The following is a 13705-nucleotide window of genomic DNA, read 5'->3' on the forward strand; positions in this document are numbered from 1 at the left end:
AGTTGATGGGTGCAGCACACCAACATGGCACAAGTATACATATGTAACAAACCTGCACGTTATGCACATGTACCCTAGAACTTAAAGTATAATAAAAATAAATAAATAAATAAAAATAAAAAATAAAATTAGCATTTCAAAAATGCTCTTTCAACCACTGATGTAACCAAACTCTTTGCGACTTTGAGGCTGGGTATATATTCTTTAGATACCCAGAATAATTGGATTTGAAATATAACAATGTAGGGAAACGAAGAAGGGATGAATTACATTTTAGAAGCTGCTGCCTGCTTCTTTTTTCCATTTAGTTTTTAGGAGACAAAGAATGTCTAAAGAGATGCAGATTTAAAGGAAATATAAGTTAATTCTGCATGGAAATGTTTGTCTACATGACATTCTCCAGCTGGCTAATCCAGAGGAGTTCTCATACCCTCTGCGATCAGGGGTTTGTTTTTCTTGAGAATTATTCCAGCAGAGTATCTAATAACAGATGCTTAGATACTCCTGAGACCTTTGTTGTTCTTGATTTCTGGATCCTAGTTTCTTGATCTTTTACATATTCTGGGTTCTAACCTGAACTGGCCTGGTTAAAGATGCATTTGTATGCTGTGTCCTGGCCAGGAAGCTTGTCTTTTGAACTTTGACCAAACTGGGTATGAAGGCACTTCCTAAAAATTCATTAGATTCATTTCTGAACTTGATAATTGTAATTTGTGTTAATTGGTAAATTGTGTCTTTTAGAGAGATATTTGATAGTAAATTACATGTTTCTTGAAAGAAAATTTACTTTATAGTGAAAGAAAATTTGCTTTATTACCTCACAGTGGTAATCATGTCATAATTCTTAGTTTTGGGAAGTGTCTATTATAAGTAACACATCTGACCTATTAAAATGTAAGACAATTGAATTCATGTGGTGATTCAGGCTTTTCAAAGTTAAAAAGGTAGCTATTTTAAGGAATTGATAGTTTGGGAGATTTATTTTAAACAAAATAAGCCTTTGATTTTATGCACATAGCCATATAAGTAAAATGTTTCCTTATTTTAAATTAGATTATGTTTTAATTTTTTTTTCAGTTTTGCTTTGTATTTGACTGATTGCTTTTCTTTATTCCTAAGGCACCCATTAAGTTGAATTGTTCAAAATTGTTTCATTTTTAAAAGCTGAGAACTGTTCTTTGTCAAATCAATGTTGGATTTCAACATGAACATTTTAATTTTAATAAGCTCTCTGGTAGTGGGACTGCAGTGACAGATGGTTGAGAGTTTGTCCCTAAAGCTGTGACACCAGTCTTCTAATGTACTCAGCCTGTGCATACTTGTTCTGTGTAGCCCTGCTAGATTCTTTCTCTATTTCAGAATGGGACAACAGAAGAAGTGACTTCAAAAGAAAAGGAAGAAGAAGAAATGGCTGAAGTAGGTATTTTTTTTTTTTTAATCTCTTAACTCATTAGATCATTATTTTTGTGAGGGATAAAAATGAAACTTACAAGTAGACTTTTTTTGTCATTTACCATAACATAAGTTATTTTTACCCAAAGCTATAAGGTAGAAACAAATCAGAGTCCGAAACATGAAGTTTTAAGTTTGATTCTTCTAATTGTGCTTAATTTTTTCCCCATCGGGAAACTGGATTTCCCAACCTTAGGAGAAGTAAATATATAATCTGTGGGTCCTTTATATAAGAATAACATTTCAGCTGGGCGAGGTGGCTCACACCTGTAATCCCAGCACTTTGGGAGGCCAAGGTGGGCGGATCACGTGAGGTCAGGAGTTCGAGACCAGCCTGGCCAATGTGGTGAAACTCTGTCTCTACCAAAAGCACAAAAATGAGCCAGGCATGGTGGTGGGCGCCTGTAATCCCAGCTACCCGGGAGACTGAGGCAGGACAATCACTTGAACCCTGGAGGCGGAGGTTGCAGTGAGCCAAGGTCGTACCACTGCACTCCAGTCTGGGTGACAAGGGAGAGACTGTCTTAAAAACAAATAAAATTAAATAAATTATAAATATCTTCATTTTTGAACATTTGAGTAATTCTCTTATCTCCTTTATAAACTACTACTAATGTGGAATAATTGAAAGCACATTGTATTTGGAATGGAATGTAATTTATAAATTTTGTCTTTACCTCTAACTCATGATATGCCTTTGAGCAAACTATTTTATCTGAATTCTTGTATTTGATTTTCTGGAAAACAAAAGCTCTTAACTTTTAGCAATATAAATTATATTTAATACTAATCAGTACTTACGCTGTATTTGGTTGGTTTTTGGAAGAGGAACTACTGAGTTTAAAAAATTTTGTGTTTCCATAGAAGGAGAGTTTGAGAATATTTTAGGTACTACTCGCCAGAAGTAGTGAAACTGTCTCTTGTTGAAAAATTGTCAAAGAAATTTGTCTTAGTCTGTTTTATAGTGTTGTAACAGAATAGCAGAGAGTGAGTAATTTATAAAGAACAGTCATTTATTTTCTGACAGTTCTGGAGTCTGGGAAATCCAAGATGAAAATATCAATATTTGGTGTCTTAGGGTCTTCTTGTTGCATCCTCATGTGGTAGCAGGCAGAAGGGCAGGAGAGCAAGCTAGTCCAATGAGCGAAGCCTCATTCGTAAGGGACTTAATCCCATTAAGGAGGCAGGAGCCCTCTTGGCCTAATCACCTCTTCAAAGTCCTACCTATTAATATCATCACATTGGCAACACTTGAATTTTGGAGGGAATACATTCCAACAGTAGCAAATTTAGTAGAGCAAATTCCAAAGACATTGAGCCTAGGCCAGTTGTCAGTCATGGGTATAATTTTAGAGGTTTTCAGGCTCTGAAGCTTTGCATTTAAATTCAAACCTCACAACAAAGATCTATGTCTCTTCTTTGACCAAATAGAAGGTATGTGAATTCCATGGTATTGATTGTTTTAAAAGACTTTTTCTGTTTGGGGTCTTATAATTTAGACTTTCATTTTCTTGGTTTGGAAATTATTAATCTAAAATATACTTTAGAGTGCTTCCGAACTAAAGAAGTAGTGTTGTAGGATTGTTTTTGCTTGCTTGTTTTTTTGAGACAGGGTTTCACTGTCACCCAGGCTGGAGTGCAGTAGCACGGGCACGGCTCACTGTAACCTTGAACTCAAGTGATCCTTCTGAGTATCTGGGACTACAGGTGGGTGCCGCACATCCAGCTAATTTATTTTTTATTTTTTAATTTTTGTAGAGTTTGAGTCTCGCTCTGTTGCCCAGGCTGGTCTTGAACTCCTGGCCTCAAGTGATCCACCACTTCAGCCTCCCAAAGTGCTGGGATTACAGGCATGTGCCACTGTGCCTGGCTCTAGGCTTGTTTTATGATCCTGGGAGTAAAATACTTCTTAAAATTGTCTAATTAGAATGAGAGTTTGTTTTAATGTTTTTATGCAGTTTATTTTAGGTGGAATAAACTGCATGAAAACATTAAACCTGTTCCTTGCGTCAGGCAGCCATTGTACCAAGGTTCACAAACCCTTTCATTTTCCCTTCACAAGATAATAAACACGTGACTGCAACTTTGAGGGAAATCTAGAAAGGCAGGAGACTGGACTTTGGAGATGTCAGATTAGGACAGGTGAAAAGCAGATATTCTAGGCTCCTAAAATAACGTGGAAACAGGCCCAGAACAACCTTGGACCTGGTGTGTTTGGGTTCATTCGATACGTTTCTTTTGAGAAGGAAGGTTGATGTGTTAAGTCATGGAAAGCAAGATTGGCCAGGAAAGGCAGATGGTTAAAAGTCTTGAATTCAAGACAGGCATGTTTCTATTTGGTGTGATTGTTGATAGGAAGGCCTTTATCAGGGAATCTTGTGCTGAGAATATTGTTTTAGAAAGATATGTTGAATTCTGTTTGGGATGTGCTGATTAATATTTATGTGGAGAAATTTTGTGGATGAGAACATGACTGAGGTTGAAGGTACAGGTGGAAATACAGGCCAAAGGCATTTGTGAGCATTATGAGGAAAACAAGTGTAGGATGGAAGATCAGGGCTGAAAGGTGCACACAGGAAGAAGGGAGCTCCATGAAGTACAGAGTCATGGGCAGAATTTGAGTGGAGGTAGACAGTAATCTGATACAGAAATCAGTGAATTAGCCAGCTTAGGAAAAAAAATGGAGATAAATATAAATTACTCCTTTAGAGATTTTGGCAATTGAAGTAGAAAAATAAGGTAATTGAACAAAGTTAGGATTTAAACAATTCTGCATGTATTTGTATATATGTAAGAACATAGTATGGGAATGGAGGCAGCAGAATGATTTGAATAAAGATGTTGTTCTGGGAGGTATTATTCAAATTATCTTTAAATTATTATTATTTTTTGAGATAAGGTCTCTGTGACCCAGGCTGGAGTGCAGTGGCATGATCATAACTTACTGCAGCCTCAAACTCCTTGGCCCAAACGATTCTTCTATTTCAGCCTTCTGAGCACCTGAGATAAAATTCTTTCTGTAACTTCTATTTTAGTTATTAATGTCAATAGATGCTTACTACATAAAACCATAAACTTGGAAATTAGGGGAAAGCACCAAATGTCTCCAGAGATAACAACTAAAATTAATTGAAATTAACCTTTCAATATAAGTTCTTCTGGTCTTTTTCTGTGCTTATTTCAGCATAATTGAAATTCTTTCTATTTCTTTGTGTATTCCATTTTTCGTTTCAAAGTTTTTTGATACAGGAGAAATTATGCCGTGTTGGTATTTCAGTGGCCTCTTAATAGTTAATGGAGTTAACTGTTTTGCTATTTTTGCACATGCAGATTTTGTGTTTTTGTGGTTGCAAGGTTGAAATAGGTATCCTTATGCCTAAATTTGTGTTTACATCTTAGACTGGTTTCTTGGAATACAATTCTAGAAGTTGAGTTTCTGGAACAAACTATGGACAGTTAAGGTTCTTGACACCTGCTGCTAAACTGTTTAAAAGGTGCCTCTTAAGAGGAGATTTAAAAGATGGCTTGGCCAGGTGTGGTGTCTCGCGCTGGTAATCCCAGCACTTTGGGAGGCTGAGGTGGGCGGATCACCTGAGGACAGAAGTTTGAGACTAGACTGGCCAACATGGGCAACCCTGTCTCTACTAAAAGTACAAAGAAATTACCTGGGCTTGGTGGTGTACATCTATAATCCCAGCTACTCAGGAGACTGGGGCATGAGAATCACTTGAACCTGGGAGGCAGAGTTTGCAGTGAGCAAAGATTGCCCCACTATACTCCCGCCTGGGTGACAGAGTGAGACTCTATCTTAAAAAAATAAAATAAATTGAATAAAGAAGTAAATAAATAAATGATTGTTTATTTTGTTATAGTTGTGACTTTGTAAAGCTTTTAAATCTGCTTTACCCAGAGTCTAGCTTTTAAATAAAATATAGGATACAAAAGGTGAGAGCCTCTTGAATGGAATGTGGGGCTTTTTCTCTCTCCCCATAGGAAAGATATATTCTGTTTATTGTCCCCCATTGAGTCAAGAATAATTTAACTTTTGGCATAAGAAACTGCTGAAGAAAAATAGGTTGAATAAGCTAACATTTTTCTTCTTTTTGCAGGATATAGAAGACTTAGATCATTATGAGATGAAAGAAGAGCCTATTAGTGGGAAAAAGTTGGAGGATGAAGGAATTGAAAAAGAAAATTGGGCAATATTAGAGAAAATTAGGAAGACTGAAAGGTACGACCATTTAAATGTGTAATTGTGTATAAATATCTGCAGCCTGGACTTTTTGGTCAAGTAATTATAGTTAATACCAGGCAATTCATGAACATGCCGATCTCAGCTGCTCTTCTCCTCCATTCCTGCTTTAGTGGTGGATTCAGTCATTTGCTTATTGATTTTGAGAGAGGATCTTGCCCTGTCGCCTGGGCTAGAGTGCGGGGGCACAATCATAGTTCACTGTAGCCTTTATCTCCCAGGCTCCAGTGGTCATCCTGCCTCCAGTGGTCCTCCTGCCTCAGCCTCCCAAGTATCTCAGACTATAGGCATGTGGCACCGCACCAGGCTAATTTTTTTGATTTTTAGTAGAAATGAGGTCTCACTATGTTGACCATGCTGGTCTTAAACACCTGAGTTCAAACAGTCCTCTTACCTCGGCCTGCCCAAGTGCTGGGATTACAGACATGAGCCACCATGCCCAGCCACAGTCATATGTTTTGCTGCCCAAGGTTATCTTTCTCGTCTATGAATAGCCACTTTTTATCCTGTTCATCTGCTCTTCACATCCTGAACCACCTGCTGATCCCTGTATATGCCCCTTTCCAGCTGTCTATGCTGTTTTCTCTGCTGACCTTCCTTCTGTGGCATCTGTATATTCAAATTCATTCTCTCCTACAAAACACAACTCAAATTATTTCTCCTTCATGAAGCTAACTTTGATCCATCCTGCTCTGACCAAACCAAAAGTAATGTTTCTCTTTTGACTTAACATCTCTTTTATTTAAAGTGGCAGGATGGGAAAGGAACACTGAGTTTGGTGACAGACACACCTCGGATGGTTTCACTTTGCTCAACTCTAAAATATGGTTAGACAGTACATACCTTTTGGGTGATTGCTATGAAAAATAAATGAGAATTATCTGTGTGTATACATAAAATACTTAGACAGAGTAGGGAAACATCAAATGATTGTCTGAACACTTACTGCTTCCTGCCTGGTATTAGAGCTATTTACTAACTCCATGAAAGCTGAGGACCAGTTACTTTGTATTGGGCACAGGTTCTCCAAAACAGGGAATGAATTGTTAGGCAAGTAGATGCCAAATGTTGAAATCATATAGATAACTCTCCCTCCTTCAATCTTGTTTATATATTACTTTAATTGGTAATTTTTCATAGAGCAAAGAAATTTAGTCAATCCCCCATATCTTGATTATTTAAAAAACTAAAACTATAGCATTTGAATTAATGTTACTGTACTTTCTGTGTTTTGTGATCGATTCCAGTTTGAGTTATCTTCAAAACAAGTATAAATTATTGAACACGTTTGCATGACCGATACTATGCTAAGTACGTTATAGATCTTTTCATTTAGTCTTCATAGCCACTGTGTGAAATAGGTGCTCTTTATATTTTAGAGATAGGAAAAACTTCTCATATTTTATAGATATGAAATAAGTTCATGATTACATAACTAAGAAGTAATATCTTCGTAAACTAGATTTTTTTTCTCCTTCAAAGTATAGTATAGTGCCGTCATTAAAACCTTTAGTTTCACATGACCAAAGAGTGGTTCCATTTCTATTTAGTGCTAGGATAAGATATCGACGTGTTTTCATCTTTATAGAAGTCCCTGCACTGAAAAACTGAAATGAGTTGCATGTAGGCACACATGGTTCTCAGTGTCTTAATGGGTGAACTAGACCATCTGTGCAATATTCTTGCTTGTCGTCTTATGAATGGAAGTCTATTCTAGTTAATAATTTGTTACCTTGAGTGTCTTCTAGTATTTTCAAAAATCACTGGGGTTTGGAATAGACTCATACTGAATTCTGTGCTATCGTGGAGTCCATGATGGTCTGAACATGTTGGCTAGAGTTTTTCAGATGATAAAAAATAGGAAATGAACCAGACTTTTGTCTAGTTTTATAATCTCTTGAGACTTCATAATGCTTCATTTAATTGGACTGTTTTTTTAGTTCTTAAAATGTTGAGTGGTAATCCATTTTTATTGTAATTTCTCTCTCTCTCTCTCTCTTTTTTTTTTTTCTTTTGAGATGGAGTCTTGCTCTGTGGCCCAGGCCAGAGTGCAGTGGTGCCATCTCAGCGCACTACTACCTCCACCTTCTGGGTTCAAGTGATTCTCTTTGCCTCAGCTTGCCGAGTAACTGAAATGAGTTGCATGTAGGCACACAGGCGTATGCAACCAGGCCCAGCCAACTTTTGTATTTTTTTAGTGGAGATGGGGTTTCATCCTGATGGCCAGGCTGGTTTCAAACTCCCGGCCTCAAGTGATCCACCCTCCTCAGCCTCCCAAAGTGCTGGGATTACAAGTGTGAGCCCCCTGCCTGGCTACTGTAATCTTTTAGAGCAGGTTGAAATACCTTAAATCTTTAAATTAGTTGGCTCAGTAGACCCTGGTAAACAGTGGCTTTTGTGTTTCAGGCTGCAGTATCTGGGTCAGTGCAAGCTTCAGATAGATTTATGAAAGAACTCAGGAACATATATAGATCACAGAGTTATAAGACAGGTAAGGATCTCTAAATCCCTGCTCTTATTGTTCTTTTGTTCTTTTCTGTTGTCAGATTATAAATGTCATTTCTTAAAACTGGACAGAAATGGAAATGTTTACTAGCCTTATTTTGTGAACCTCAAATGCAATCAAGTTCCAAAAGATGTAGGGCGCAAGATAGGATGAGTTTGCTTGTTTTTTGGATTTAAAGAAATTGTTTTTGTTGGTCCATCGGAATTTTTTTGTCATCTTCCTGATAGAGTGAACATTTACATGATTTTTATCTTCTGGCAAAAAGCTTGAACAATATTGCCTGGTAAGTAAATAAGAGTAATACATTTCATTATACAGAGAATGACTGCCAAGTTGATTTTTGTGATTTTTCCCCCCAGTTTTGAAAGCAACATAATCAACTCTTATTGTAGAGGTAGTTATGTTATTACTTTAAAAATATATAGGTGGAGTACACCTGTAGTCCCAGCTACTAGAGGTGGTGGGAGCCTGAGGCAGGAAGATCTTTCGAGCTTGGAGAAGTCAAGGCTGCAATGAGCTGTGATTGCGCCATTATATTCTAGCCTGGGTGACAGAGTGAGACACCCTGTCTCTTAAAAAAAAGGGGGGTGTTGGGGGTGGGATTCATATTGGACATGTATATATAGGACAGTTGTAGAAAAATATCAATTTTTTAGTGATTTAGCTTTTGATAGTTCCGTCCATGGCAAATTTTTCTCCTTGAACACCTTGGCTTATAATACAAGTTCAGGAAAGCATAGTAAACTTTTTTTGAATTCTTGAGAACATTATATACATGTGACTGTTTTCCTTTAGAATGACTGCAAACTCTGAACCCCCTTATTAGATTAGATTTAGGCTATTATGATCTCTTTGGGACATTTATTCTAAAGGAGCTTGAAGCTATAATGGCCTCTATTTTTCCTGGGGATATACAGCAGCTTAAGATCTTCTCTTTCTGGAACTTACCCTAGGGGCTCTATTTTAACTTTCAGATTGGTTCATTTTTGAGTTAGTAAAAATAAAAAATCTCTTTGTATTTGAATTGTATTTTTGTTTTGTAATTCTTAGGGTTGACCCTGACAGTGCTTTGCACAGTGATCTTCAGATCGCAAAAGAAAAAGAAGAGATAGGAGACATTTTGCTCAACTTATCTTTTAAGGTAAGAAATTGTTATGGGACTCTATATCCTCCTAATGGAGGTGTATATTTGTACAAGTGTTTGGAAAACGATTTGGTAAAGTGGAAGATACTCATACTCTATGGTTCAGGAATCTCGTACTCCACAAGAAATGAGTACGTAAGCATCAGGAGACACAGGAATCTTCAGACAGTATTGTTTATAATAGCCCCAAACAGAAAATAACCCAAATGTTCATTCCAATAAAATGGAGAATTATGGTATTCATAGAATGGCTTACAGCTATGTGGGACAAGATGGGTGAATCTTGAACACTACGTTAAACAAAAGAGACCAGACCCCCAAAACCTAATTTGTACAATTTCCTCTATATAGAGTTCAAAAATAGGCAACATGTTGGTTAGGGCATACATTCTTAGTGGAGGAAATATTGCCTGCAGTGGAGTGAAAACTGGTCCTTAGAGTGAAAGAAAATCTTACCAATTATAATGGTCTGCTGCCCTCCAAAGGGACGTAGAACATAAACAGATATAAAGTATATCTGTGGTGTTAAAATTCCATGGGGCATGGGGGTAGAATGAGGAAGAAAACTTCTAAAAAGGCTTCTTAGGGGGACAAAAATGAAAAGAAAACTGAAAAACACTCTTATGGATTCATACTTGGGCAGTAAAACTATCAAGAACAAAGAGGTGGTTACACACAGGGTAAGTAAAGAAACTGTTTTAGAATAAATCTGGTGACAGCAGAAGAGAATATGAGACACACTGTGCTCACAGAGCCATTGAGATGGGAGGTAGGGAGGTGTGAACTGAAAGGTACAACTGTGGGCTTCTTGGATACCGGCTGTAATATATTTTGGGACCAGGTTGGTGGGTATTTGGGCAAATAATTTACAATAACTTAAGCTATACCTTAAGGTATATTTTATGTACTTTTCTGAAGGTATGTTATATTTAATAAAGTATTTTTAAGATACTAAAAATAAAGGTTACCAAAGAATAACAATGGAATCTAGAAAAAATGTTAATGATCTAATATGGATAAGATATAATGGTTTAAAATCTATGGCTATAGGAAGCATTTTCATGAAAAAAACAAAGACATAAAAGAATACTTTATTGTACTTACTCCAAGGATGGTAGTAGTTTTCTAAAACTTCTTACTTAGCTTTTTTGTGTGTATATTTTTGCTTGGGGATATATCTTATGATTGAACTTTCTTGAAATGACCCTAATGTAGTATTTTCTATCACTTTTATTATCATAGAAACTGTTGTGGTTGTCAACTGTATTGTCTTCCTAAAGTATGAATCCGGTATATATTGATTGAAGTTGGTAATGGCTACTTCTTTACGGATTCATGTGGGGGAACGAATGAAGCACACAGGCCTACAACAAAAAACAAAACATGAAAAAAACAGAAAGGTATCTTTTTTTTTCTTAATCATTAAATTATATGTCCATATGCCCAACTTAAGAAATAGAAACTTTGGCTGGGTGTTGTGGCTCATGCCTGTAATCCCAACACTTTGGGAGGCCGAGGCGGGCAGATCACTTGAGGTCAGGAGTTTGAGATCAGCCTGGCCAAGATGGCAAAACCCCATCTCTACCAAAAATACAAAAACTTAGCCAGATGTAGTGGCAGGTACTAGTAATCCCAGCTTCTCGGGAGGCTGAGGCAGGAGAATCTCTTGAACTCGGGAGGCAGAGGTTGCAGTGAGCCGAGATCACGCCACTGTGCTCCAGCCTGGGTGACAAAGATAAACTCCATCTAAAAAAAAAAAAAAAGAAAGAAAAGAAAAAGAAAAGCTAAGTATGGACTTAATTTCTCTGAGGTTTAAAGCTGCAAAGGTTGCTCTTCATGAAGTAGGTGGGATCTCAGGTGGGCAGTGAAATGTGAGTGGGGTTTGGTCAGCTGGTGGAGGTTGAAGGAAAATTATTTACGTAGGTGTAAAGGAAACACAATCAGGTATCTAGGAAAGAGAATGGGGGATTCAGAGTGTACAAGACCAGTTTGAGCTATAACACAAGGAGGGTAGGATTCATGTAGAAGAGTTGTAGGAAATAGTGCTGATGTAATATCTTGTACTCAAACAGTTCTGTGAATTGGTGACAGATTTTATTTCTGGTAATTAAACTATTACCCCTGGATATTCATCTTGCTATGTAACTGGTTGAGAAACAGGGGAGTAACAGTAAAGAAACTGTTTTAGAATAAATCTGGTGAGAGCAGAAGAAAATATGAGACACACTGTGCTCACAGATCCTAGAAGAGTGTGACAGTAGTTGAGGGCCACGCTGTCATCTTAGAGTGAAGTGAGGAGAACCTACATTGGTTTGGTAGTCCTGGGAGTGGAAGGAGGAATGAAATGTGAAAGCTCATTGGAGGCAGAATCAAAATGGCTTGGTCTTCATAGTCAACTATTAAGTGAGGAGGAGGAATTATTGGCTGACTTAGGAAGAAGTAAATAATGTGAAATGCCAATAAAACACAAAACTTGCCATTTTAGTCAGGGTAAAACTTAAGCGTTGTGTGATTCTAGATAAACTATTGAGCAGTTTTGTTCCATTTATTTTATATCCCGTATCTTTGAGCTATAATCCTTTTTTTTTTTTTTTTTTTTTTTTTGAGATGGAGTCTCACTCTGTCACCCAGGCTGGAATGCAGTGGCCGGATCTCAGCTCACTGCAAGCTCCGCCTCCCGGGTTTACGCCATTCTCCTGCCTCAGTCTCCCGAGTAGCTGGGACTACAGGCACCCGCCACCTCACCCGGCTAGTTTTTTTTTTTGTATTTTTTAGTAGAGACAGGGTTTCACCGTGTTAGCCAGGATGGTCTCAATCTCCTGACCTTGTAATCTGCCTGTCTTGGCCTCCCAAAGTGCTGGGATTACAGGCTTGAGCCACCACGCCCGGCCTAATCCTACTTCTTTATTTCTTGACATAGCCAAACATTTTTTAAATGAACAACTCTATTGTGATACAGTTTTCATATGATAAGCCTCACCCTTCAAAGTGTACAGTTCAGTGGTTTTTAGTATATTCAGAGCTATGCAGCCGTTAGCACTACCTAATTTCAGAACCTTTTCATCTCCCCAAAAAGAAACAACGTACCCATTAGCAGTCACTCCCTATACCCGTATCCCCCACCATTGATCCTGGCAACCTGTGATCTAATTTCCATCTCTGTAGATTTGCCTATCCTGGACATTTCATACAAATAGAATCACCCAAAATGTGGCATTTTGTGACTGACTTTTCTTTACAGTGATTAAAAATCAAATGCCTGAAGAGGCTAAGCTTACCATAGTGTTTGCTGTGCAACTTTGACAACTGAACTTTTTTAAACTTGAAAATATTACTGTGCCTGTATATGTGGCATGTTATACTTAGATGACCCTTACTTCGATTATTAAAATTTTTTTCCCTAGTATTCTTGAACTGTCTCAATATTTAGCAGGAACGCTTTGGAGACAAAGAGCAGTAAGAATTTGGAACACATATTGACAAAATGAATGTAATTTAATACAGTAGTAGAGTCCACCACTTTTAGGTGTTGATGCTGCTGAAAGTGTATATTAAGGAAAAGTTTACTTATTTTAGTTTTTGTGGAAGTACTAGAACTACTTCTGTCTTGTGTGTAGATTTTAACAAACATTTGCATAGCTATTATGTGGTTGTACAAATGTACTTTCTTTTGACCTGAAAATGCAAAAACTTCCTTTCTTCCCACTTTCTGAGACTCTGCAACTTGAAAGGAAGAGTGGGGTTCTTTAAAGGAAAGGTGGTGATGGTTGGATAATGGGTAACAATGTCTACCGTATGCTTCCTTTTCCCAAAACAAGTTTCCGTCTACCATCAACATTTCCAAAATTTGAAGATCAAGTGTGGTATTAACTCATTAACTAATGACTAGACTTTGAGCAGTTGTGGAACCAGAATCTCAGTGAGTGTCTGGATGTTCCAATTCTGTTAAATCAATGAGCACACATTATATACAATACTCTCTTAGCCCAGTGGCAGATTTAAGGAGTGAGAGATAGATTTCTATGTTTCAGAAATCAAATATACAAAGAATAAACATTTTTAATCCCGTGGTTCTTTGCTCGAGTTTAATTTTTTGGAGTGTTTTTCTTTTAGATTTTCTTTCCCTTCCATTAAGCTTTCACTTTGAAAGCTCCCAGGGTTTGGGCAAAGCAAATGGGAAAGACCCTTGCTTGGATTCTCCAGGGTAATGGAGTTAAAGAGGACTTCTTTCCCTCATTTTGTTATTGAATAATGTCATGATAACAATTATTAAGGTGAATGGTCTACAGTAGAAGTTTTTAGATGCCTTCTCTGCAAAATAATTTGAGTTAGTCAATGCAAGGATGCCTTT

The 13705-nt window shown here is 37.4% G+C and overlaps 1 protein-coding gene across 1 annotated transcript in view; it reads left to right on the forward strand.

Annotated features, from left to right (window-relative positions):
- LOC105525743 (ubiquitin-conjugating enzyme E2 Q2-like) overlaps positions 1 to 8586 on the forward strand; it is a 19908-nt gene extending 11322 nt beyond the window's left edge. Inside the window, exons 3-6 of the mRNA XM_011961484.1 lie at positions 1360 to 1416; positions 5562 to 5699; positions 8111 to 8195; positions 8570 to 8586. Of these exons, the coding sequence (XP_011816874.1) occupies positions 1360 to 1416; positions 5562 to 5699; positions 8111 to 8195; positions 8570 to 8586 (297 nt within the window). The remainder of the gene's footprint in view (positions 1 to 1359; positions 1417 to 5561; positions 5700 to 8110; positions 8196 to 8569) is intronic.
- Positions 8587 to 13705: the final 5119 nt, after the last annotated feature.

This window comes from Colobus angolensis, unplaced genomic scaffold (assembly GCF_000951035.1).
Source record: "Colobus angolensis palliatus isolate OR3802 unplaced genomic scaffold, Cang.pa_1.0 Scaffold556, whole genome shotgun sequence".
Classification (NCBI taxonomy): Eukaryota; Metazoa; Chordata; class Mammalia; order Primates; family Cercopithecidae; genus Colobus; species Colobus angolensis.